Genomic DNA, 22,456 nt, shown 5'->3' with positions numbered 1-22,456 from the left:
TTTTTGCAAATGAATTACACTAAAAAAAGGGTGAAGCAATACAGTCTGCAACCACAAGTGTATGAAGTTGTACAAAAAGAGCAATTACACTTATTAAATCTTGAAAAAGCAATCGGAAACGGAAATGATTTGAGGTGCTGGAATATTTACACAATATTTACAAATGTGTATATCAGTATTTCATTTTTAAATATTAGGTTATCCATTATCCTGTTTTTGCTGTGCAATATTTATAAATTACACAGCAAAACCCTTTATTCTCCTCACTTTAAAAGTTCTATGCAAGTCAAATTATTAGTTTTCTGAATATGAAGTTGTGTACAGATAGAAGGGGAATATCACAGAGGTTAGGTGAAATTAAAGGAAACTGTTAAATCATGGTCTGCCCACACCCAAACACCTCAGAGCTAACTGTTCACTCATTAGTCCCACTGACATCTCAATTCAGTGCGCTGTTGCTGTTCATCTGAGCCTGACACTTATCCTGGTGCACAGCGCCACCTACTGCACATGCACAGTACACTCTGTGGCATGCACTGCAAACCTGGGACAGAGTACATGGAGTATATTATACATGTCACTGTCTGATACCTTGAGAACATATGAAATCAACCTGACATTCAGTTCAAATTTATTTTCCATGTTAGTGGTAGGTTGGGAAAAAATGTCCTCATTCCACCTGTTGGCACAACTTTATATATATATATCAGAATCAGAATGGTCTTTATTGTCATTATACAGTGTATAAGGAGATTGGAGAATATATATATATATATATATATATATATATATATAATATATATATATATAAAAAGTATTATTAAAGAAAACTGTGATGGTGACACCGAGTGAAATCGTCAATGTTTATTTTTTAATGGCTATTTGTTTTCTGCATCATTTCATAAATTCCCCCACAATTAAACACAGTGTAGCATCTATGGAAATTTTCCATCTATGGAAAATGCCAAATGAATTTATTATAGAGATATGTCAATCAGTTTGCTTGGTTGGAACTGTTTAATTCACGGTGCAAACAGATTAAACTTTGCAGACCAGACAGGAGTTAATGGTGAGATGTGAAATGCTTGTGACATGAGGGCCGTCACTCTCAGATCGCCGGTGAAATGTAAAGTGCATTTGTTTTCATTTAGCAATCAAAGGAGGAGAATCATCACTGAGCGACAGCACATCATGGCTCTTCATCACCATTCAAATGTGTTAACAGATGACAAGATGACACGCGGCGTGTGTACAAATATTTTTATTTTGATAAGCACTTTATGCCATGAACTCGTAGGGGATGGGCTCCAGCAGCTGTGGCACGTTCTTCTTGGTGCTGACAAAGTGAGCGTCACGGGGAGGAGCGGGCTATTGGAGACAGAAAAAAAAGAGGAATTTAAAATAATAATTGAAAATGACAAAAGGCCGCAATAGAAAAAAAATTCCTGAGCATTATTAGTAATTTATTCACAGCATACTTTAACATATTTAGACTGGTATGCTTTCACATTTAAAAAAACTCCAGACATTAAAATGTAATAGAAATAATTGCTATATGCCATATCATATATATTGCTATATATATATATATATATATATATATATATATTTATTTATTTTAATATTGTTTTTATTTATTTTTTATCATGATTGTCATCAGCTAATTTTATACTTTTTTTTGGTAACTTTTCTAACTTTATTGTTTTGTAATTTGCCTCATTTCGATGATGTTCTGTTCTGAGTGCACTCTTGTATGTTTGTACATGTTGACTGAAATGCAAATCTTATGAAAGTAATATAAATGTGATTTCAATTCTAAATGGTTTTAATTATGTATAATAAAAGTATTTGTAAAATCACTGCAACTGAAGGACTTCCTTCACTACAGAATATTTTCTCAATTACTTTTTTCTCCTTTTCATAAAAATCCCTGTAAGTCGATGCTTCATGCCGTACCTGTCGCTTCAGCTCCACCCAGCTGCCCTTCTGCTTGGCCTCCATCTTCCTGGCCTCGTTTGCTTTGACGCGCTGCAGGAAACTGTCCCTGCTCTTTGAGTGCTTCACATGCTCAATGCGCACGTTAATCCTCTTGGCCAGGATCTTGCCCCTGTGCATGAGAAAAAAAAATAGAGTTCATATCAAACACGTCAAATAAAAAAACACAATTTTACAGGTAGTTTTGGCTAAAAGCATCTCCATTTAAATATCTGCACCCGTCTGCTGTCTCCTCAATACAGCCCCAGGTCAAACAGGAGTTAGACTCGGGGTGTGTAAGGATGAAATACTTTTCCCCACATGAATGACCACTGAGGACATGAACAATCCTGGTGGCAAAGTGAAGATGGGGTCACATCCCTCTTTTTAGATGAAGTATTTGTACGAGTACACATCGAAGACTGAAGCCAAGACACAAAAAAAATGTCAAAATTATAACAATGACGATCTGCGAAATGCTCATCACAAGTGTTTTTTAATGGGAAATCAAAGACTTCTTTGACCCATTTTAAACTGGCCTGATATAGAAGAAAATACCAGAGTGGCCTACATGACCCCCGTCAGGTCCATGACAACGACGCCACTGGTATCTGGATTCACTGGTTTAACAACTGAAAACTGGATGCCAAATCACAAACGGATCCTCCTACCATCTCCTCTTTACCTCAAGAATAGAAGGTCTTTAAATAATGTATTAGTTTTAAGAAGTTTTTGTGTGCCAGCTCAAAGTTACGTAAGCGTGCGTACTTTAATGTCATAAATTAAATGCCACTTTGTACTTACTTGACCTGCTTGTTGACAATAATGCCGACAGCATGTTGGGTAACGTTATAGACACGTCCTGTTTTGCCATGGTAGCACTTGTGAGGCATACCCTTCTGAATGGTACCTGTGCCCTGAAAAGAAATCACATGTAACAATGTATTACTCTGCAACAACGAAATTCACTTGTCACAAATAAGTTGTCAAAACACAGAAGCAGTAAGTGTTAAAACAGTTGCAACGTGAGTGTAGGTAAAGCTGTCATTAAACATATTCAGTCAGCTGCACCTTTATTGACCCAGTCTGAAATTACAGTAATGTCACAGTTTAAAGTACATTTTACTACATCTCCAAACATTTAGGAAGATGACTTTAGATACAGAATACAACCTCAGGATAGATTTAAAATACCTAACTAGTGACTCCTGTGTGCAAAGGCCTGAATTTACCTCGCAGTTTCACTCACTGACGGCACCTGTTTTAACTCATTTTGAAGTTAGCGTTGCTGATTGATTATGCCCATTTTATCTTTTACTATTTTTTTGTTATTCTTGCATTTCATTATTTTTTATCTGCTGGACATTGTAAATGAAGGCTCGCACTAAACGATTTTCAGGTCTAAATAAATGAATGACACTGAGACAAGAACATTAGTGAACACATAATGCTGGGCAGTATGACCTAACATTAGTTTAATAAATTCCTGCGGTTTCACAGTACATCACAGTATTTTTCCCTGATCTTGAATGTACTGCAGCAGCAGAGCTGCTCCCAGCTGTTAAAAGACCGTTATGTTTACTAGCTAACTAGCGAGCTGTACCCAGCACGCCATTCGGAGGTTTCATTTTATAAATGCACAATTATTAGTGTTTTACAAATTCTTTGTCACACTTCGTTGTGTACCTGGCTGTTTTGTGTTGCTGGAGTTATTTGTGGGTTATTTTTTTTTTGTTATGTTATGAAGTTAACCCTAAGTAAGAAGGAAAGTATGAAGTTTGTAGCCAACGTAGCGCTTATTGTGAAGCGATGCAGCTACGCATCAGCATGACAGTGTATAAAAAAAATTAAATCAAATAGATGCTTTATATCCAATATACCAGATGAACCATTATAGCACCCAACACTACAACAAATATGCTGCGTCTTACCTTGATGTCAACAATGTCACCCTTCTTGTAGATACGCATGTACGTGGACAGAGGGATTGGGCCTGTGAAGTAAAATCAAACCGATTAATTGATGTTATTTGGCACACTAATTTCCCACTACCATCATTTAAAAGGGAATTCACTTAAGTGTGGTCAAAAATACCCCTTAAATTTGGACTCACCATGCTTGCGAAATGGCCTGCTGAACATGTACCTGGTCCCCCTCCTCTTGCCTCTGGTGTTCGTCATGATGCCTGATTACTAGGAGAAAATAAACTTTAATTATTACTAATATAACCATAACATTTTCTTCCAATGTCAACATGATTTAAATGGGTAATATCACATGTGAATACAGTCTGGCAATGATAAGATCTACCATAAGCTTAGCTAATTACGCCACAGGATAAGGAAAACTGTCAAAAAGCTCATTGAAGGCACTATAGGACCCAAACCCATATTAGCTGCTGTACGGGCTAAAATTGCAGATTGATTTAATTGCAAATCATAGTGAATGACAACAAAACTGGACGAGCATAAACCTATCACACCCCCGTGAGGTGATTTTTGGTTTGTTTTAATCATTTAAACAACAAAACTGATCATTACTCTAACTTCAGTATGTGCTAATGTAAAAGCTAGCAACAAAAATAACGTTACATGTCAAGCTCGGATTAACTTTACCACTGACGTTACCTCAAGCAGCACTCTATCTGCTGTTTAACAATCTCTTTACGGCCTCGTATCGACGAAAAACGCGGTGTTAGACTGTACTGCAGCGTTTTCAGCAGTTTGATAAAGAAAAACACAGTTTCCTCTGGACGTTTTTTCTGCCTCTCGGGCCCACATGGAGAGCCACGCTGCTGCTCTCGCTCACATTCAACGGAAAATATCACCAACTGTGACGTTTTTTTCGGGCTATACTAACCTACTGAGATGTAAAGGGAAACCTAGGGTGCATATATGAATGTAACTATGTACGAATGATTAGATAATAAAGGAGAATATAACAATTAACACGGAGAAGATCTTACCCCCGGTCACTACAAGATGGCGGGTACGGCGGAAAGAGAGAGCGAAGGCCCCCAAACTCCGCCTTGTGAAATAGAATTGAGGCAGGCCGCGATGTTGCCTGAACCAAATAAATGTCACCCTAAAGTAGTGACAAGTGGTCAGCTGACCCAGAGTCAGCTCAGTCATATAAATTATTATATAAAACTAAGCGCCATTGCCATACGCAAGCTGGTCCCATATCAGTTGGGATCTATAACGTTTTTTTGAAGTTTGCTGTTTATCTCGGGTGAGTGACAAGAAAGGAAAAAATATAGCAACGCTGCTAAAAACAAAAGAAAAAAAATAATCGTTTTAAAATAACATTGCAGCTATTTTCTGTTGGATCTATTTTTTTAAATTTTATTTTTCAAATCTCTTGAACTTTATTTAGGCCTACACATTTAATACCAATCCATTCAATATTTTCAAAATAGAAGTTGTATAACAATAGTTCATAACAAAAAAGAAATTAAATTGGATCATAAATGAAATGTAGAGGAAATGAAGGATCACAACACAATAAAACATTAAGGGCCTGCTATAAAATGGAATTAGTAATAATAGTAGTAATTGGTGGTAATCTAATCGTTTTCACTCGTTTGAAATTAGAGATTTAAATTTTAAATTATTGTAAAGTATATTTTAAAATCATATCATATCATATCTCTAAAAATATCAAAAGGAGGGTAGTTTTTTGAGTCAAATTATATTATGTATTTAATATTTTTATAAATAATACATTAATTAGTTACGTACTCTTCATCAGATGTGAAATTTAGATTTTTTTGGAAATAAGTAATATGTCTAATTTTGTTTAAAAAAGGTTTCGAAAAGTATATTTTCAAATCATACATAAAATACATAAAAATAATCTTGAGAAAAAAGACATGTTCAAGAGTTTCTACTTCACGATTACAAAAAGTGCGTATATTGTTCACATTTGGGGGGGAATGACAGATATTTAGATAGATTAATTTATTATTTTTAATTTTTTTTTTTTTTTTTAATTTCAGATTTTGTACATTGGTGCAACAGCTATTAATAATGCGCATGCGCACAACTTTAGTTAGGCTCACCTTTTTTTTGTGATTATGTGACGTGATTCTATCAAAGACTTTGACATCATATATTTTGATTTCGATAAGTTTTTCTCAGAAGGTTAGAAGCGTCCCAATGTGTGACACCGATACCGATTCCCCCCCCTTTTTTTTTCTCATTTTTCCTTTTTATTATTATTTTTATTTACTTATTCATTTTCTCTCATAGGAGCGTTGTTTTTCACACTTGTAAAGTACTCGTACGTTGTATTGTTTTTCTTACATGAAAAGTATCTGTAATATGTACAGTTGTTTTATTTTGTAAAGTACACGTACTCTGTAAGGGAAAGAAAAGACTTTCAGTTTTAAGGATCTCAAGCAAGTGGAATTTTATATAATATACATCTCCTTGGTGTTTGTTAAATTTATGTATGTATGTTTGTATGTGTAAAATAAAAAAAAGTAAGTTAAAAAAATATATATATATTTTTTTAAATTTCAGACTTTGTACATTGGTGCAACAGCTATTAATAACACGCATGCGCACAACTTTAGTTGGGCTTTTTGTGATTATGTGACGTGATTTTACCAAATACTTTGACATCATTTTTTTTGATTTCGATAAGTTTTTTCTCAGAAGATTAGAAGCGTCCCAATGTGTGACACCGATACCCCAAAACGTAGCGACCCGCTATACCGACCGTAACTAAGCGAAGGCGGAAACAACCTGCGGTGAATGCTCTCGTTTTTTGGGGCTGTTGGACCTGTCGTCGCGAGCTCAGCAGTATCGCTTGCCTGCCCTCACGAGGGGAGCCAGCCCAGTCTTGTCAGCGCGAGGCGGTGTGGTTGAAGATGGCGCTAGCCGAATGGAAATCCTAATGACAGTCTCCAAATTTGCCTCTTTTTGTACCATGGTGAGTGCACAGCGGTCTCATACTGGCATTAGTCGAGCTATACGGCGAAACGGAAACCGTGGCTGCACTCTGATTGGTATTTTAACCGCGTGGTTATAAATTAAAGCTGTTAATTCTGGTGTCTGTGCTAGCAAAGCAGTTTTCCGAGCATAGCAGAGCAAGCAGCCACCCACTGCATTATCCGGGTTAGCTAACGGCAGTAGATGGACACTTTGTGGTGTTGCTTAAATTTTAACCCAAACATTGACTGTTTATTTGGTTAATATTTATCACAGCCTCTTTGAGCACAGTGACAGTGCACCTGCTGCAGCTGGGATTCACAGCTAACTAGCTAACTAGCCTTAAAGCTAAACCAGTGCTACCTCCTGTCCACAACTGGAGCACAGCTGGGTAATGGATGACTTCAGGCTGGTAGACGATTAATCTGCTGAATTTGAGGGAAAAACGTGGAAATAAAGCTAAATTGACGTGTTGGCCTTTCCTACCACACATATTTAACGCAGGCAATGACGACATGGTTTGACATTAGCTACGCAGTTGTGGACCCGCTCCAGATCCATGTCCACTCTGCAGTTTGTTACCGTCTGCATGTTGCATCTATTAGCCCTTTGAAACATGAGCAAATTGGCATTTTTAAAAAAAACAGGGGAAGAGGGCGATGAGCAACTTAACAAAAAATGGCCCAAAAATGAGGCATTATATTAGTAAAAAGTTGCAAGAAAATTACCTGGAAAAAAAAGATAAGGAAAAAAGAAACAAGATTAGAAAAGACACCTTTTTTCCTATAAGATAATTTTAAACACATAATCATTTGAAGAATGAATTTGAATTAGAAATATTGTTTTCTTGAGAATATTCCCTCGTAGCTGCTCATTGTGTTTTTTTCCTGTTTCTAAAAGAAAGAAAGAAGAAGATTAAAATGCAAGTGAAAGGGGTCTGAATGGAGCACAAGAAAACTGATGCTCATCCAGGTGTTACAGGGTTAAACTTAAACACATCATAGAGGGGATGTTTCCCCAAACAGCCAACGAGTCCTGTGTTAAAACATCTGTGTTTCGCTATTTTCTATTCTGACACATGTGATTTTGCCATTTAAGTAGAGTTTTACACTTAAAACCTTTTTTGGATGAGTGTTACTGTTGAGCACCAGCCAGGGTAAACCTAAATGTCCTGTCAGTTTAAGATGATGCATGCTTTTAGCTCTAATGGCTTTAAAGGGCAGAGTGGAGGTGGTAAGGGAAATGCCTTGTCTTGGAGTTTTTAAGCACCCATTAGTTTTTGTTTTATCGCTACAACAAATTACCTCAGAACTGCCAAGTAGCTGCCATCTAATTTGGCAATTACCTGCTGACTCAGTAGTGACGTTGGTGTGCTTTTGTCATCATTTTGTTCAAACTAATAGCTGAATTTAAATCATATTGCGTTTTATAAAAAATAAAATTCTTTTTTTGGACTCTGTGCATCTACAGGGCGCCAATGCCTCTGCTCTGGAGAAAGAGATTGGATCTGAGCAGTTTCCGGTCAATGAGCACTACTTTGGCCTGGTCAATGTAAGTGAAGGATACTCTGAGCATTTGTAATGTTTTGCATAATCTCCACATGACTGATACTAACACAGATTCGACTGCTTTCCTCGTCTTATTTTAGTTCGGAAACACCTGCTACTGCAACTCAGTGCTGCAGGCTCTGTACTTCTGCCGACCATTTCGGGAGAAGATATTGGCGTACCGCAGTCAGCCTCGGCGGAAGGAGAACCTGCTCACCTGCCTGGCTGACCTGTTTCACAGTATTGCCAACCAGAAGAGGAAAGTGGGCGTCATACCACCCAAGAAGTTCATCACACGGCTTCGCAAAGAGAATGGTAAGAGGAGCAGAGACCCGGAAACACCTGCTGAACATGTGGAATAACTGAATTGATATTCTACGTTCTCTCTCCGCTCTTTTTTCCTCAGAGCTTTTTGACAATTACATGCAGCAGGATGCCCATGAGTTCCTGAACTACCTGCTCAACACCATCGCAGATCTGCTTCAGGAGGAGAGGAAGCAGGACAAGACCAACGGCCGCCTTGCCAACGGCACGTTGGACTCTCAGAACAACAACAGCAATGCCACGCCCGCTCCCACCTGGGTCCACGAGATCTTCCAAGGCACTCTGACCAATGAGACACGCTGCCTCACCTGTGAAACGGTAAGCCGTGCTGCTGTTTTCATACAAGGGGGATTAAGTTTAAGTGTCTGACACCAAACGTCTCCTATTGTGTGTCGCCAGAGTCTTGTTTAAACATGTTTTCATTCAAGTCGAACCGTCCTGCTGCTGATTTCAGGGATTAGTAAACTTTGAAAATGAAGCGCCTTGGCACGAGCAGAGAGCTTTTTTTGTGCTTTAGTTTCTGCCATTGCAGACAATGTTTTAGGTAAATACAACAGAAATAAACACAGTTGTATATTCTAATTGCCATGTGGCTACAGAGCTTTATTAGTATATTCCAAAGGCTTACTCATTTTTCTAGTATTTTAGTGTATTTTGACGTCCTTTTTTCTCCTCTTCAGATAAGCAGCAAAGATGAGGACTTTCTGGACCTTTCTGTGGATGTCGAACAGAATACCTCCATCACACACTGCCTCAGGTAAATAAACCGCACGTAGAAGCGGAGCTCAACAGAATTAGTAAATTACAACTTTTATGATAATTTAACCAAACGTGGTTTTAAAGCAAAAATGCAAAAACATTTTTTTTAGTCCCAGTTTCTCAAAAGTGTTGCCTTTCTGCCTCTAATATTATGATAAACTGAATATCTTTGGAGTTTGGACTGTTAATTAGAGAAAAAAAAGCAATTTCAAGATGTCACCTTGGGCTCTGGAACGTTGTGCTGAACATGTTTAATTATTTTCAAATGCTTTGAAGACCAAACGGTTAATTAATCAAGAGTGTTATCTTAATCAAATTATAAAAATGCAGCTCTGCTGACGAATTTTGTTCCAAAGCATTTTTAGCCACCCGTTTAAAAATACGATATCCAAACTCCTCAATGACTGACATTGAGGCTTTTATATTTTAACAGTGTAACCTTAAGTTGTAACATTTTTTTCAATGTGAAGTTTTTATGTATTTAGTTTTAAGAAGATTGCATTAAGTGCTCTTATTAAATGCTGGGTTTTTAACGAGCTTAATGAAAAATACACTCTGTTGTGTCCTTCAGGAAACTGCACAAGGAGAATGCAGTGTTTTGAAATTAAAGGGACAGTTCACCCCAAAATCAAAAATCCATTTTTACTCTTTACTCGCATCTCCAACACTCATCAACTCGCACCAAAACTATGCACGTCGATAAATACCACGACAAGGAAGAGATTTAGGGGTGAACTGTCCCTTTAATCCATTCATTTGTAGATAACTACACTGACTAATTCTCTTTTTGTGTCTCCTTTCAGAGGTTTCAGCAACACAGAAACACTGTGCAGTGAGTACAAATACTACTGTGAAGAATGTAGAAGCAAGCAGGAGGCTCATAAGAGGTCAGTATCCATGTTGATCCTTGATGTGTGCCTTTTTTACACGCGTGTTAATGAATTTCGGCGTCTGACTCTGTCATATTTGTGCCGCAGGATGCGTGTTAAGAAGCTGCCAATGATCTTGGCGTTGCACCTGAAGCGCTTCAAGTACATGGAGCAGCTGCAGCGCTACACCAAGCTGTCCTATCGCGTCGTCTTCCCCCTGGAGCTCCGCCTCTTCAACACCTCCGGGGACGCCACCAATCCTGAGAGGCTGTACGACCTAGTCGCCGTGGTGGTGCATTGTGGGAGGTGCGTAGGTGATCACACAGCCGGAATACAACACCTTATAACCGTCTCCACAGCAACCAGAGACAGGCAGACAAATCATTGTTCTAATAATAAAATGCATTTGAACCCACCGGCACAAGAATAAACGCACGTTAGGATCTAAATCACAGCGAGCAGGAGAAAACACAGATCCTCATCCATCACTGTTCAGCTGGGCCGTTCTCTTTCTCAGCGCCGCTGTGACCCAGTGTGAGTGGGAGTTAGTCTGTCTGCGTTTATGCGAGGTGTTTCCCTGCTTTTCACACCGTGCATGCTGAAACACACTCCAGCGCTTTGAGACTGTGAATTTAAATCAGTTTCTTAAAGAAAGTAAACTCATATGGAGTTAAACAGGTGAGTCGGGAGTCCTGTTATCTGTCTGAATCTTCTCGCTTTGAGCTTTACTTCCATTTCAGCTCCCTTTTTCCGATTTATTTTCAGAGCAGGGAGACGTATAATGAAATTGATGTCATGGTTTAAGGCCATACATCATCAGGGACTCTGGTTGTCATAATGTCACGGCGGCGCTTAAATGATACAGTATCAACTGTCTCCCCTTTTTGGCCAATATGTTCACCTAACAGGGCACGGGACAGTATGAAAAAGGCTGGTGAATTCATTCATGTAAGCTTGTTTTATGAGACCTGCAGCTGGCGAGATGAAAGGGGCATCACCGCATGGACGGGGTGTGTGTGTGTGTGCATGTTTGTGTTTTTTCGTGTGGGTGTGTGTTTGCTAAGGTTGGCTATTGAACTTGGTAGTTTTAACGGCACCGACCACATTACGTTGGTACTAGTGAGTCCTGATTCTCGTGAAATCAGCTGGTGCCAGATGTTGGTACCTGAGAGAGCATCTGGGTGGGACCGCAGGTTTCGACGGGAGGTTGAGGTGCCTCAAAGCCTGGAAGACAGCCACAGGGCTCCGCCGCTGCCCCACTGGCTTCCCACACCGGCCTCGGTCTAGAACTGGTCTGACTTACAGGGTTCCCACGGTCATGGAATACCTGGAAAAGTCATGGAATTTCACAATCACATTTTCCAGGCAATGGAAAACTCATGGAATTAGTGAATATCATTGAATGTTTTTGAAAAGTCATGGAAATTTTGTTGCAGGTAGTGAAATTGTTAAAGTCATGTTTCGAGGATGACCTACAATATAGCGTAATGGCGAATCTATTTTCAGTAGCTGTCGATGTAAACTCACTCTATTATGTGTCGATTTGTTATCTTTTGTTTATCATCACGATGTTTTGATTCAGCCTCTATTTCAGGTACCTGTATGCCAGCTACCTGAAATTATGTTTGAACAAAGTTTGAATCTTTTATGTTTGAAAAACGCCTGACAAGAAGAAAAAAAAATCATGAAAAGTTATGAAAAAGTTTTGAAATTCTGTCCATTGATTTCACCAGTCTCTCCATCTCCATCTGCAACTTGTAATGTTTTTGTTCACAGCTGCACTGATTTGTGCTCCATTTAACGGCCTTTACACCCACACAGGTGTTTCCACCTAATAGGAAGGTCAGAGAGATGTCAATAAAACAAATTGTTCACACATTCACACAGTCCTGCGGAGGAGTCGAATCACACAGAACGAGGAAGCAGGAAACACCTGTGTGGGTGGGCCGTGAGTGTGTAAAGTCAGTGTAATATGATGATAGAGGCTAATGTTTGCTAACACGCTGTTCTGTTTCTCTTCAGTGGTCCAAACCGGGGTCATTACATCGCCATTGTGAAAAGTCATGACTTCTGGTTGCTTTTTGATGATGACATTGTAGAGGTGAGTTTATATATATATATATAAATATATATATATATATTATATATATATATATGATTTGGTATTCAAAGGACATTTGTCAGGGGGTTTCTTAAATTAATTAAATAATCGTTCTGATCCTTAAAAAGTCTTAAATTAATTAAATAATCAGTTGGTATCAAGATGTCTTAAATCAGTCTTTCAAAAGTCTTGAAAAAGCTAAAAAGCTCAGACATGGGAACAAAGGTATTATGATCCTTTTTTTTTTGTAAATTGTAAAATCTGAAAATAATTCAAGCATATACATCACTCATTTTTAAAAAAGCTTTTTTTTAATGGAATGGATACTTTATAATAGAATTTCATTGCTTTTTATGTGTTCCATTCTAGAAAGTTTTAAATCACCTAATTTTGTAATTTTAACCAAAAAAAAAAATTTTTGTATTAAATAAACATTAAGGTGATACTGTCCCTAACTCTTTGTTATCATTATTCTATTTTTTTTTTTTTTTACTATTATTATTTAAACAAGGACCATGCATAAAAACATTAATCTCATTAATTAATTAAAAAAGAGAAGTGATGATTCATGTCAGATTTAGCTATTAGCTTGTTTACATCTGCAGTCTGGGCAGGTACAAACAGAGCAAATACATTACAACAGCAATACAAACCGATAAAAAACATTAACATACTAACACAGTTCTGGTTATTATAAAAGTAGTCTTAAATTGAATTCTTAATTCTTCTTGCCTCCATCTTTAGGAACCCTGATTTGATTTGATTTTTTCTAACCCTGCTGCGTCGTCTCTCTTGTTCTTGCAGAAAATTGATGCACAGGCCATAGAAGAATTCTACGGTCTCACTTCTGAAATCTCCAAGAACTCTGAGTCAGGCTACATCCTCTTTTACCAGTCCAGAGACTAAACGTGGAGCCGAGTGTTTCGCCACAGAAACCAGGAGAAATGCTCTGTTCCCTCTTTACGGGGAGAAGCGGACCATAAACGCACCGCAGCAGCCCGCGTGGTGTCCTATCTGCCCGCACAGCTGTGTTTCATTCTCGTGCTTTTATGCACTCAGAGCCGCAGCTCAGCCGTGGAAGTTCCCCTTACTTACCAGCTGTCCCTCCTCGCCTCCATGTCCTCCGTATCCCCCTTTGACCCCTTCACTCTGGCTGGACGCTGCTGCCGGGACAATGAGACGATGATGAATGAAAACTGTGTCAAGATTGTTTTTAAAAAAAAAAACCGTTGAATGAGGGTTGTACAGATACTGGTTGGTCGTATGAGTGCCGTATTAGGTTTTTCTTTGGGTGTGGGGTTGAATGGGTATTTAATAATTCATATGATGTAACATCGGCCCAGTGTCCTCGCCCCCCACACTGCTATTCTGCACTGCGATTTACTGAGTGGATCATGTTTTTGATCATGGATGTAAAGGAGGATGGGTGGGGGGTGAGCGTCCCACGTATGGGGCACGCTGGGTCGTGTATTTCTACAGTGTACAGAATGGTATTTGTATAAATATAACAAGAAGATAATATGGAAATTGTTAGACCTTGAGAAGATGTATTAACACTATGGTGCACTTTTGATACCGTTTTGTAGGTGTTGGCAAGTTAAATGTGAGGGTTTGCTTGAAAAGGCCTGTTGTAAAGCGATCATTTTCTGTTTTAAAGAAAAAGAAATAAAGCCAGTAAGATTGAGGCAGGGTGGATTTTTTTTTTCACTTTGAACAGTTTTGAAAATGGCACATTCAGTGGTCAATACAAAAATGTTACAAATAATGAGACAAGTAGGTAGAAACTCTTCATTAGCCATAACCGCATATACTTTCAAGGAATACCTTCAAAGGAACTTTTATGTATTTAATCATAATTATGAACACAGTTGACTTCTCATAAAAATCCTGTTATTTCAACTAATTTTTTTACATTATTTTAAAGGAATTTTAAAGTGTTATGTAGTGTTACCATAATCATAAACACATTTTTAAGTTGATCACTAGTGACATGAAATTGGTCCAATAATTTTTCTACATTATTTAAAAGGAATTTTTAAGTGTTATATATTTAATTATAAGTATGAATGCAGTTGACTGTATCATGTTATTGGGACTATTTTTTTTACATAATTTTAAAGGAATTTTAGTACTGTTACCATAATAATGAACATGTTTTTAAGTTGATTACTGACAAAAATTAAATTGGCCAAACAAATTTTTCTACATTATTTAAAAGAAATTGTATCAAATATTAAATCTTGTTATTGCAACTATTTTTTTTCCACATTATTTAAAAGAAATTTTATTATATATTAAATCATGTTATTGCAACTAATTTTTTTCAAACAAATGTTATTCATAGACTGTAAAAAAGATGATGATTATTATTATTATAATACAGTCTATGATTTTAATAAAAAGGCAGGGTGCTGTCTCTTCTGTGACCCACAGGTGCGCACTGATGACTCATAGGAGCTCAACATCGCCCCGTAGCGGTGCTATCTGGTACTGCTGCTCTCCCACTGCAACAGGGGCTATTTTTAATCCATTCAGACCTAAAAGCCAGATGCAAAAAAAAAAGGGTCGACATGGAGCCTGGTCAGCTAAATGCGGCCCAAATATCACCAAGTTGCACATCAGTTCATTATCAGCAGAAGTTTGCCAGCTCCATCCTTGCAGAAGGATGGAGAGATGAGGGAGAGAAGATGGAGGACAGGAGAGAGGAGGAAGGGAGGAGGGTTGGTGACACACATCAGGTTTCTGTTAATAGCACAGACAGGACCAGAATAGCAGGGCGTCGCAGGAGGAGAGCAAGTCTCTGCATCCAGCATCTTCATATCTGAAACTGGAGCCAGGCAGCACAGATTCGCTGAGTGCACTGTGCATTATTCAGGTGGGCTAAAATTAGATTGATTGGGTGATAAACAAATGTTTCAACATGTCTGTTTAAAGGGTCCAATGATGATGTTCTGAAAAATCTTATTGTTTCTAAGATGACAACAAACAGAAAAGCTATTAAAACCTCTCAAATAACTGGAAAATGTATTATTAAAACTAATGTTGTAATGTATTAAAATTACTATAAACTAATGTTTATGTCTTTGTTTAAATCTCCCTCATACAATTTAATGTCATTTGTAGTATTATTGTTTCAGGCTGTGTTTGTTTTATGTTGGGTTTTTTTTCTTTTTATGTATCTGAAATTGCTTCAGAAACTTTACTAAAATGATCATTTTTTTAATGTTTTAAAACTAATTCGACACCTATACAATGAAAAATTCTATTTAAAGAAAAGCAGAGTTCCCACAGATCATTAAAAAGTCTTAAAATGCATTCAGTTAATTTGTATAGTAATTAGCCCTTAACTGAAATTACATTGACTTAAACTGATATTTAAAAAGTCCTAAAACTGCTCAGGCATGAGAAGTAGAATTTAAACATTTTTTTCTGATGTTGCATTGTAAAATCTCAAAATAATTGATCATTTTTTAAAAATTAAATAATTTAGTAAATTCCTCTCTTATAGTGTAACAAAGACCCCAAAGCATTTTTTTTTTTTCAGTTGAAAGCAATAAAACTCCTTATTTATCTCTCCTTTCATTACATCAGTTTCAGTAAAGCACTGGAACCTATACTGAGGATTCATGTACCTTTTACAAATTTTGTGTATGTGTTTATGAGTGAAATGTACCTGATGTTGCTGGTTGTGTGATGAATTTGCCAGTCTCGAGCACACTGCTGCTTTGCTGGAGTTGACCTGAGTTGTGTGCACACTCACTTTATTGATTGCACCTGTGACCGTTATCTAGCGCTCCATTTGCCTGGCACCTGACATCAGCCTCGGTATATCTGTGAGCTACCACTTTTTTTTGCATGCCCCGATGAAGACTGTTGTGTCATTTATATTACAGGCTTTTAAACATTTGCAAAACAGTGTGCCTTGGATTTTTTTGGTTTTGACTTATTTACAAAAGAAACAACAAGAAACAGCAAGTCTAACCTCTCCCTCTTTTTTAGTAATAAATATGGGTTTTTAGGAGTGCTGTTGTAGACAAACCCAGTAACGAGCCCTACAACCTGGAAATACGTTAGCATTTTAGCACCTCTGGTTCCATTGTCTCGAGTCAGTGGGTTTTTAGATGGTTTTTTTTTTGGTTAGAAACCTTAAAAAAGATCTGTGGTGAACACAAGCTTAAGAGACTTTCACATTTGGTTCTGCAACACCACACACGCAAACTTTAAAACTTTTATGGGTCTTTTAAAAGAGGGTTGCTAACAAAAGGCTAAATGAGACGTCATCACGCTGAACACGGCTCCTACAGCTGTGGCGGTAGTGTAGTTCAATTTAGCCCAGCAATAGTGTTTTACCTCCAGCAATGCATTTAGGCTTCAAAAACACGTAATTATCATAAACATTTTTTATACCACAGAGTTTATTTTCTGCCATAATCCAAAATCAAAAAAATAAATAAATTCATAGGCTTTTTTACAAGGGAACCATGGCAACGTTAGCTTCCAGTGCTACTAGCAGAGCTGCTCATACTTACCGTTAGCATACGAGCAATTACCAATAGTAACTATAAACTGTATGTAAAGATGGACGACACGCCCCCACTTACCCCTATGCTGAAGTGAGGTTAAAATATCCGAAATATCCGCGATAGGGACATTGCCATCTTGCCAGGGTGATATCATTAAGAGCCCGCAACTGCGTAGTAGCGAGAACCGCCAAAACACCTGTTCAACCAATCGTGAGCAGCTCCATTGAAGGTGAGTGCACGGATTGGCTGTCACAGCTGTCAATCAAGGCAGAAAAGCCCCCTGTGTATAATTTAATAACTAATTAAAACTGAATTCATCATAAAACAAACTCTTGGAAAAAAAACATCAGGTGATGAGAACTATCTTCAGTGACAGAAACTGTTTTGAGGAAAATTGTATTTGGTGTGTACTTTGAGTTTTTAGTTTGGCCAATAACCATTCATTAACACGGAGGGGCAGGCTTTAGGACCTATACTGCAGTCAGACACCAGGGGGCGTTTTGCAAGATAATCACGCAGAAACTGAGTTTTCTGCCTCTCTTGACTCAAAGTCAAGACGTGAGTGCTGAACGGTTAAAGACAACCTGCTGTCGCTTAAAATAGAAATGATAAAAAGAACTTCTCAAGAAAGTCTTTGGCAATAAAAGGTTTCCCAGTATCTTTAAAATATAATCTTTCCAAATGTGCAAATGGGCCCTTTTTTCCATTTTTAAACTCAAAAATGTACACCTATTTTTTTCCATGTTCAGCTCATCTGAATGCTAACATTTGCTTAAATACCATGAAATGCTTTAAGAGTGACTGTCCTTCATAATGGATACATGTGGATGTCATGAAGTGAACATTTGAAGCTCAATATCTAAAAACTGCTCCGAATAGTTAGAACTTTATTATTTAATTCCTACAGCAACATTTTAAGTAACACTCATATGTAAAATGCATAAATTAAGATTAATAGTTACATTTACTTTACTTTTTCAAGGTAATCGGTTTCAAAGATTATTTGAGGTAAAATCAACTTGTCACATTTTACAGTGGACGCGATCACACCTGTCTTTGTCTTTGAGACGGACCAGACATTTAGCTCTTTAAAGGAGTTCAACCGGTCTCTGTGGCCCATTTGGGACTCCTCCTTCATCATCGACCCCCTCCTCCCTTCCACACACACACACACACACACACACACACACACACACACCTCCTCCTCTTCCTCTCTTCCGCCGCTGCTCCGCTCGCTGCTCTCTGCACAGCCGCAGTCCACGGCGATGCGCCGTTAACGGCAGAGCCGCCTCGCGCTCTTTTCTCCTTCTTCCATCATCCCGCTTTCAGGCAGAGAAGGAGCAGCATCCCCTCCTCCTCCACCTCTTCCCCGGGCTGCGTCTCTGTACCGGGCTGCACCATCCTTATCAATAACATGGAAATACAAAGCGGTTTTTCTTCCATCTAGACGGGGAGTCTCACCTCACAGAGTCAAGGTAGGCTGGGCTGCGGCGGATTATTGAGCATCCCTGACATGCATGAAAAACATGCAGCCTGTTGGGTTTTTTTTTCCTCCTCCAGCAGCATCCTCCTGCTGACGTGGAGCAGCCGCTGTGTTGCTCTGATGCAAGGTGCACAGAGGGTGAAGCAGCACCATATGGCCACCAGTGTGAGATGCATGTATGGCGTTAGAGGCTGTATTTCCATGACGGGTGCGGCGTCTCCTGCTAAGCAAACCGGTGCCTGGTCTCTTGACAGCGGCGTGAATTATTGCCGGTGTGGGGTTATCGATGTCTCTTAGGAAATGTGGCCTGAAATTTGCTGCAAAGCCTGCTGTGGTTTTCTATCATCCTCTTTTATTCCTCTTGTCCTTATATTAACCCTTTGAAACCTGAGCAAAAAGGGCAACTTTGAAAGAAATGACGGAAAAAAATTAGCATGAAATTGGTCAAAATTACAAATTCCCTAGAAAATAAGAAAGTAATTAAAAATCAAAAACAGAAAAATAAATATTAAAGAAACTACCTGGGAAAAAAAGCTATTATAAATTATGAGATAAATATATAATTAAAATAATTAGTGCAATGCATTATCTGTTGGTGAATTAAATTTTTCTTGTCACTTTTTTTCAAATTGCAGCACATTTCTTTCTTCTCTTTTTCAAAAGAAATCAAAAGGTGTCAAAGGTCTTCAGTGCTTGTGAAAGGCATCAGAACAGCACAAAGAAAACTGATATCTATCCAGGTTTCAAAGGGTTAATAAACAGAGCGCTTTACTTGTGGTATACCCCATAGGCCTGTGTTACAATAGCCATCACACTGTGTTTGATTCCCAGAGGAAAATACATGACCTGTTAACTGTCTCAGCCAGTCAAAATATGCATTTCTATAGAGTGCTGTCTTATTTTAAAATACAGTGGTGAGAAAGGAACAGTCCACTCTGTTTTAGTCTTCAGTGCATCAAATTGTAAAGCTGAAAAGATCAACCAAAAAACACCTAATAGATACCTAACAGCAGTGGTGGAGGAAGTACTGAATTCCTTTACTTATGAAAAAAGTACTAATACCATGGTATGAAAATACTCTGTTACAATTTAAAGTCCTGTCCTGTCCATTAAAAATCTTACCTAAGTGAAAGTAAGGAAATATATAATCAGTAAAAGTAATTTCAGAAAAATCTAGAGACAAACATCCCCAAAATTAAAAACAAAAAAAACCAAAAGAATGTTTATTAACTTTATGTCATATACTGAAATGTTTATTCGAATGATTGCCAAACTACTCAATTCAGGATTTTTTTTCTGTAGAAAGACCCCAAACCTTGAAACATTTTTTTAAAAAGTGCCATAAAAAGAAAAGACTGACGTAAAGTACAAGTGCCTCAAATTTGTACTTAATTACAGTACTTGAGTAAATATACTTAGTTATATTCCACCACTGCCTAACTGTGTGTTTTCTGTCATTTCTAGACGGGGGCCACAATGAGTGAAGAGCCGCCGGTTACCCCCAGCTGGCTGACCCCTGACCCCACAGCATGGGCCAGCGGAGGCGGGGGACCGATGGACAACAGCACCAGCCTGGGGACGTTTCCGGACTCCCTCCCGCCCAGCCAGCTGCCCCTGCTGGTCAACCCCTGGGACATTGTGCTGTGTTCATCGGGTACTCTGATAGCCTGCGAGAACGCCCTCGTGGTTCTGGTGATCTGGCAGAACCCGGCACTCAGAGCTCCTATGTTCCTGCTGATCGGCAGCCTGGCGCTGGCCGACCTCCTTGCCGGTCTGGGTCTGGTGCTTCACTTCACCTGTGCCTACCTGCTTCACTCCGACTCGGCCCAGTTACTGACCGTGGGCCTGGTGGTGGCCTCCTTCTCGGCCTCTGTCTTCAGCTTGCTGGCCATCACTATCGACCGCTACCTGTCGCTGTACTACGCCCTCACCTACAACTCTGAGCGGACGGCGGCCTTCACCTACACCATGCTCGTGCTGCTGTGGGGCCTCTCGCTGTGTCTCGGCCTGCTGCCAGTGACAGGGGTCAACTGCCTGGCGGAGGAGGCAACATGCAGTGTGGTGCGGCCGCTCACGAAGAACAACATTGCAGTGCTGTCTGTCTCTTTCCTGCTGCTCTTCGGCCTCATGCTGCAACTCTACGTCCAGATCTGCAAGATCGTGATGCGCCACGCTCACCAGATCGCCCTCCAGCACCACTTCTTAGCTGCCACACCCCACTACGTCACAACCCGGAAGGGCGTGTCAACACTGGCCATCATCCTGGGCACCTTTGCCGCCTGCTGGATGCCATTCACTGTCTACTCCCTCATCGCTGACTACACCTACCCGCCGCTATACACCTACGCCACGCTGGTGCCTGCCACCTACAACTCCGTCATCAACCCGGTCATCTACGCCTTCAGGAACCAGGAGATCCAGAAGGCGCTGTGGCTGGTGTGCTGTGGCTGCGTGCCTGCCAGCGTGGCCCAGCGTGCACGGACCCCTAGTGACGTGTGACAGAGCAGACCCAGGTGGGAAGAGAGAGGCGCCCTGAGTCAGCTCTGCTCCGCACCGGATGAGTGTGGTGTCAAAGAGAGCAGCAGCAGGGGAGGTCAGGGGAAGTGGCAGAGGGCTGTGGCCTCAGCTCTGGCTGTTACTGGCAGAGGCAGTTTTGTTAGTTATCCACAGCCCACCTGGATGGATGGCGTTTTTTTCTTTGTTACACTCACCATAGGGCAAAGTGTCTCACTGTCTTCCCCAGCAAAGGCGGCCACTGCATCCCGCCCCCTCCCGTTCAATCCGTGCCACGCCCTTCCTCTGCTCTGCAGAGCGCGCTGAGCGCATCACATGTTACAGGCAGCAGCTGTATATTCAATGTGCATATAGCTAACAGCACTGGAGCTTTGGTTGACACGTGCTTGTTTTTTCTTCAAACAGGGAGGGATTTACGCGTGCGTAAAAACGCACGGCAGATTAACTGAGCAGTAGAGTGTGCAGTGAGGAGAGAGCGGCTGCAGCTGAACACGCAGGCATTTCCACATAAAGCCCGTCTGGAGCAGCATCCCGGCGCTCTGCTGCTGCACTCTGAACGTGCGTCGAAAGCTAAACAGCCGCGGAGAGCTAAAAATAGACCCGGCGCTCTCTGATCCGCGCCCTGCGTCCTCCACAGAAAGAAACCAAGCCGTTTCTTTTTTCTCCTCGCCTCTCGATTATTTTAATCTGTCTTCTTCTCTTTCTGGATTGTGCGTGAATGTGTTTTAGTTCATCTCGTGTCTGGGAGGCTCAAGACGAAGCCCCAGGAGACCCCACCATTAACCCCTCCTCCATTTTTTATTACTAACGGAGGCATCAAACCGAATATCGGATTATGTAACCACCTTGCAGTATATCCCTCCTCTTTCACCTTTTAAATGGAGTTTGCTTATGACTTTTTGAATGTCTGAGGAAACTACACAAACTTGAACTATAATTTGAATTATAGGGTAATTTTAAAAGACTAGATTCTCCCAACAGGACAGTGATACTCAATTTATGGTTCGTGTGCCAAATCTGCCCCGCACCCTCCCCATAGGGTGCATGGTGGCACCCCAACCATTTTCTAATTCACACTAAAAATAGAGCCCAGAGATCCCAGAGAGCATGTAACTACATCAAAGCTTGCTCTTCAAAAAAAAGTGCCAGTGGATGATTTTCAGCACCCCCTGCAAAGGTCCTATCTAAGCCCCTAAGGTCCTAATATTCTAAAATTTGAAAAATGTCCTAAAATCCTAAAATCCTAGAAATGTACTGAAATCTGAGAAATGTCCTCAAATCCAAGAAAGGTATGGGGCTGCTAAGACTTTCCCCTGGCCTCCTGCCAATTTGCAAAAATGGCCTGTAAGCAAAGCAAGTTGAGTATCCCTGCTATAGGATTTAAAATAATACACTCATGATCACATCACTACAAACCTGTAGACAAAA

General features: G+C 39.7%; 3 protein-coding genes across 3 annotated transcripts; 2 read left to right on the top strand and 1 right to left on the bottom strand.

Annotated features, from left to right (window-relative positions):
- Positions 1-1,245: 1,245 nt before the first annotated feature.
- Positions 1,246-5,036, bottom strand: rpl21 (ribosomal protein L21). Its single transcript, XM_042510480.1, has 6 exons — positions 4,940-5,036; positions 4,088-4,166; positions 3,906-3,967; positions 2,779-2,891; positions 1,957-2,107; positions 1,246-1,368 (listed from the first exon to the last, which is right to left on the bottom strand). The coding sequence occupies exons 2-6, from the start codon at positions 4,152-4,154 to the stop codon at positions 1,279-1,281; spliced, it is 483 nt and encodes a 160-aa protein (XP_042366414.1). The 5' UTR covers positions 4,155-4,166; positions 4,940-5,036; the 3' UTR covers positions 1,246-1,278.
- Positions 5,037-6,662: 1,626 nt separating this feature from the next.
- Positions 6,663-14,192, top strand: usp12a (ubiquitin specific peptidase 12a). The gene is made up of 9 exons (XM_042510341.1): positions 6,663-6,909; positions 8,379-8,459; positions 8,557-8,770; positions 8,862-9,097; positions 9,460-9,536; positions 10,342-10,425; positions 10,516-10,713; positions 12,430-12,508; positions 13,313-14,192. The coding sequence occupies exons 1-9, from the start codon at positions 6,862-6,864 to the stop codon at positions 13,412-13,414; spliced, it is 1,119 nt and encodes a 372-aa protein (XP_042366275.1). The 5' UTR covers positions 6,663-6,861; the 3' UTR covers positions 13,415-14,192.
- A 4,116-nt stretch (positions 14,193-18,308) lies between these two features.
- gpr12 (G protein-coupled receptor 12) lies at positions 18,309-21,932 on the top strand. Its single transcript, XM_042510700.1, has 2 exons — positions 18,309-18,506; positions 19,979-21,932. The coding sequence occupies exon 2, from the start codon at positions 19,991-19,993 to the stop codon at positions 21,011-21,013; it is 1,023 nt and encodes a 340-aa protein (XP_042366634.1). The 5' UTR covers positions 18,309-18,506; positions 19,979-19,990; the 3' UTR covers positions 21,014-21,932.
- Positions 21,933-22,456: the final 524 nt, after the last annotated feature.

This window comes from Plectropomus leopardus, chromosome 21 (genome assembly GCF_008729295.1).
Source record: "Plectropomus leopardus isolate mb chromosome 21, YSFRI_Pleo_2.0, whole genome shotgun sequence".
NCBI lineage: Eukaryota > Metazoa > Chordata > Actinopteri > Perciformes > Serranidae > Plectropomus > Plectropomus leopardus.
Note: the sequence above shows the minus strand (reverse complement) of the source record. Positions and strands in the feature narration are given on the sequence as shown.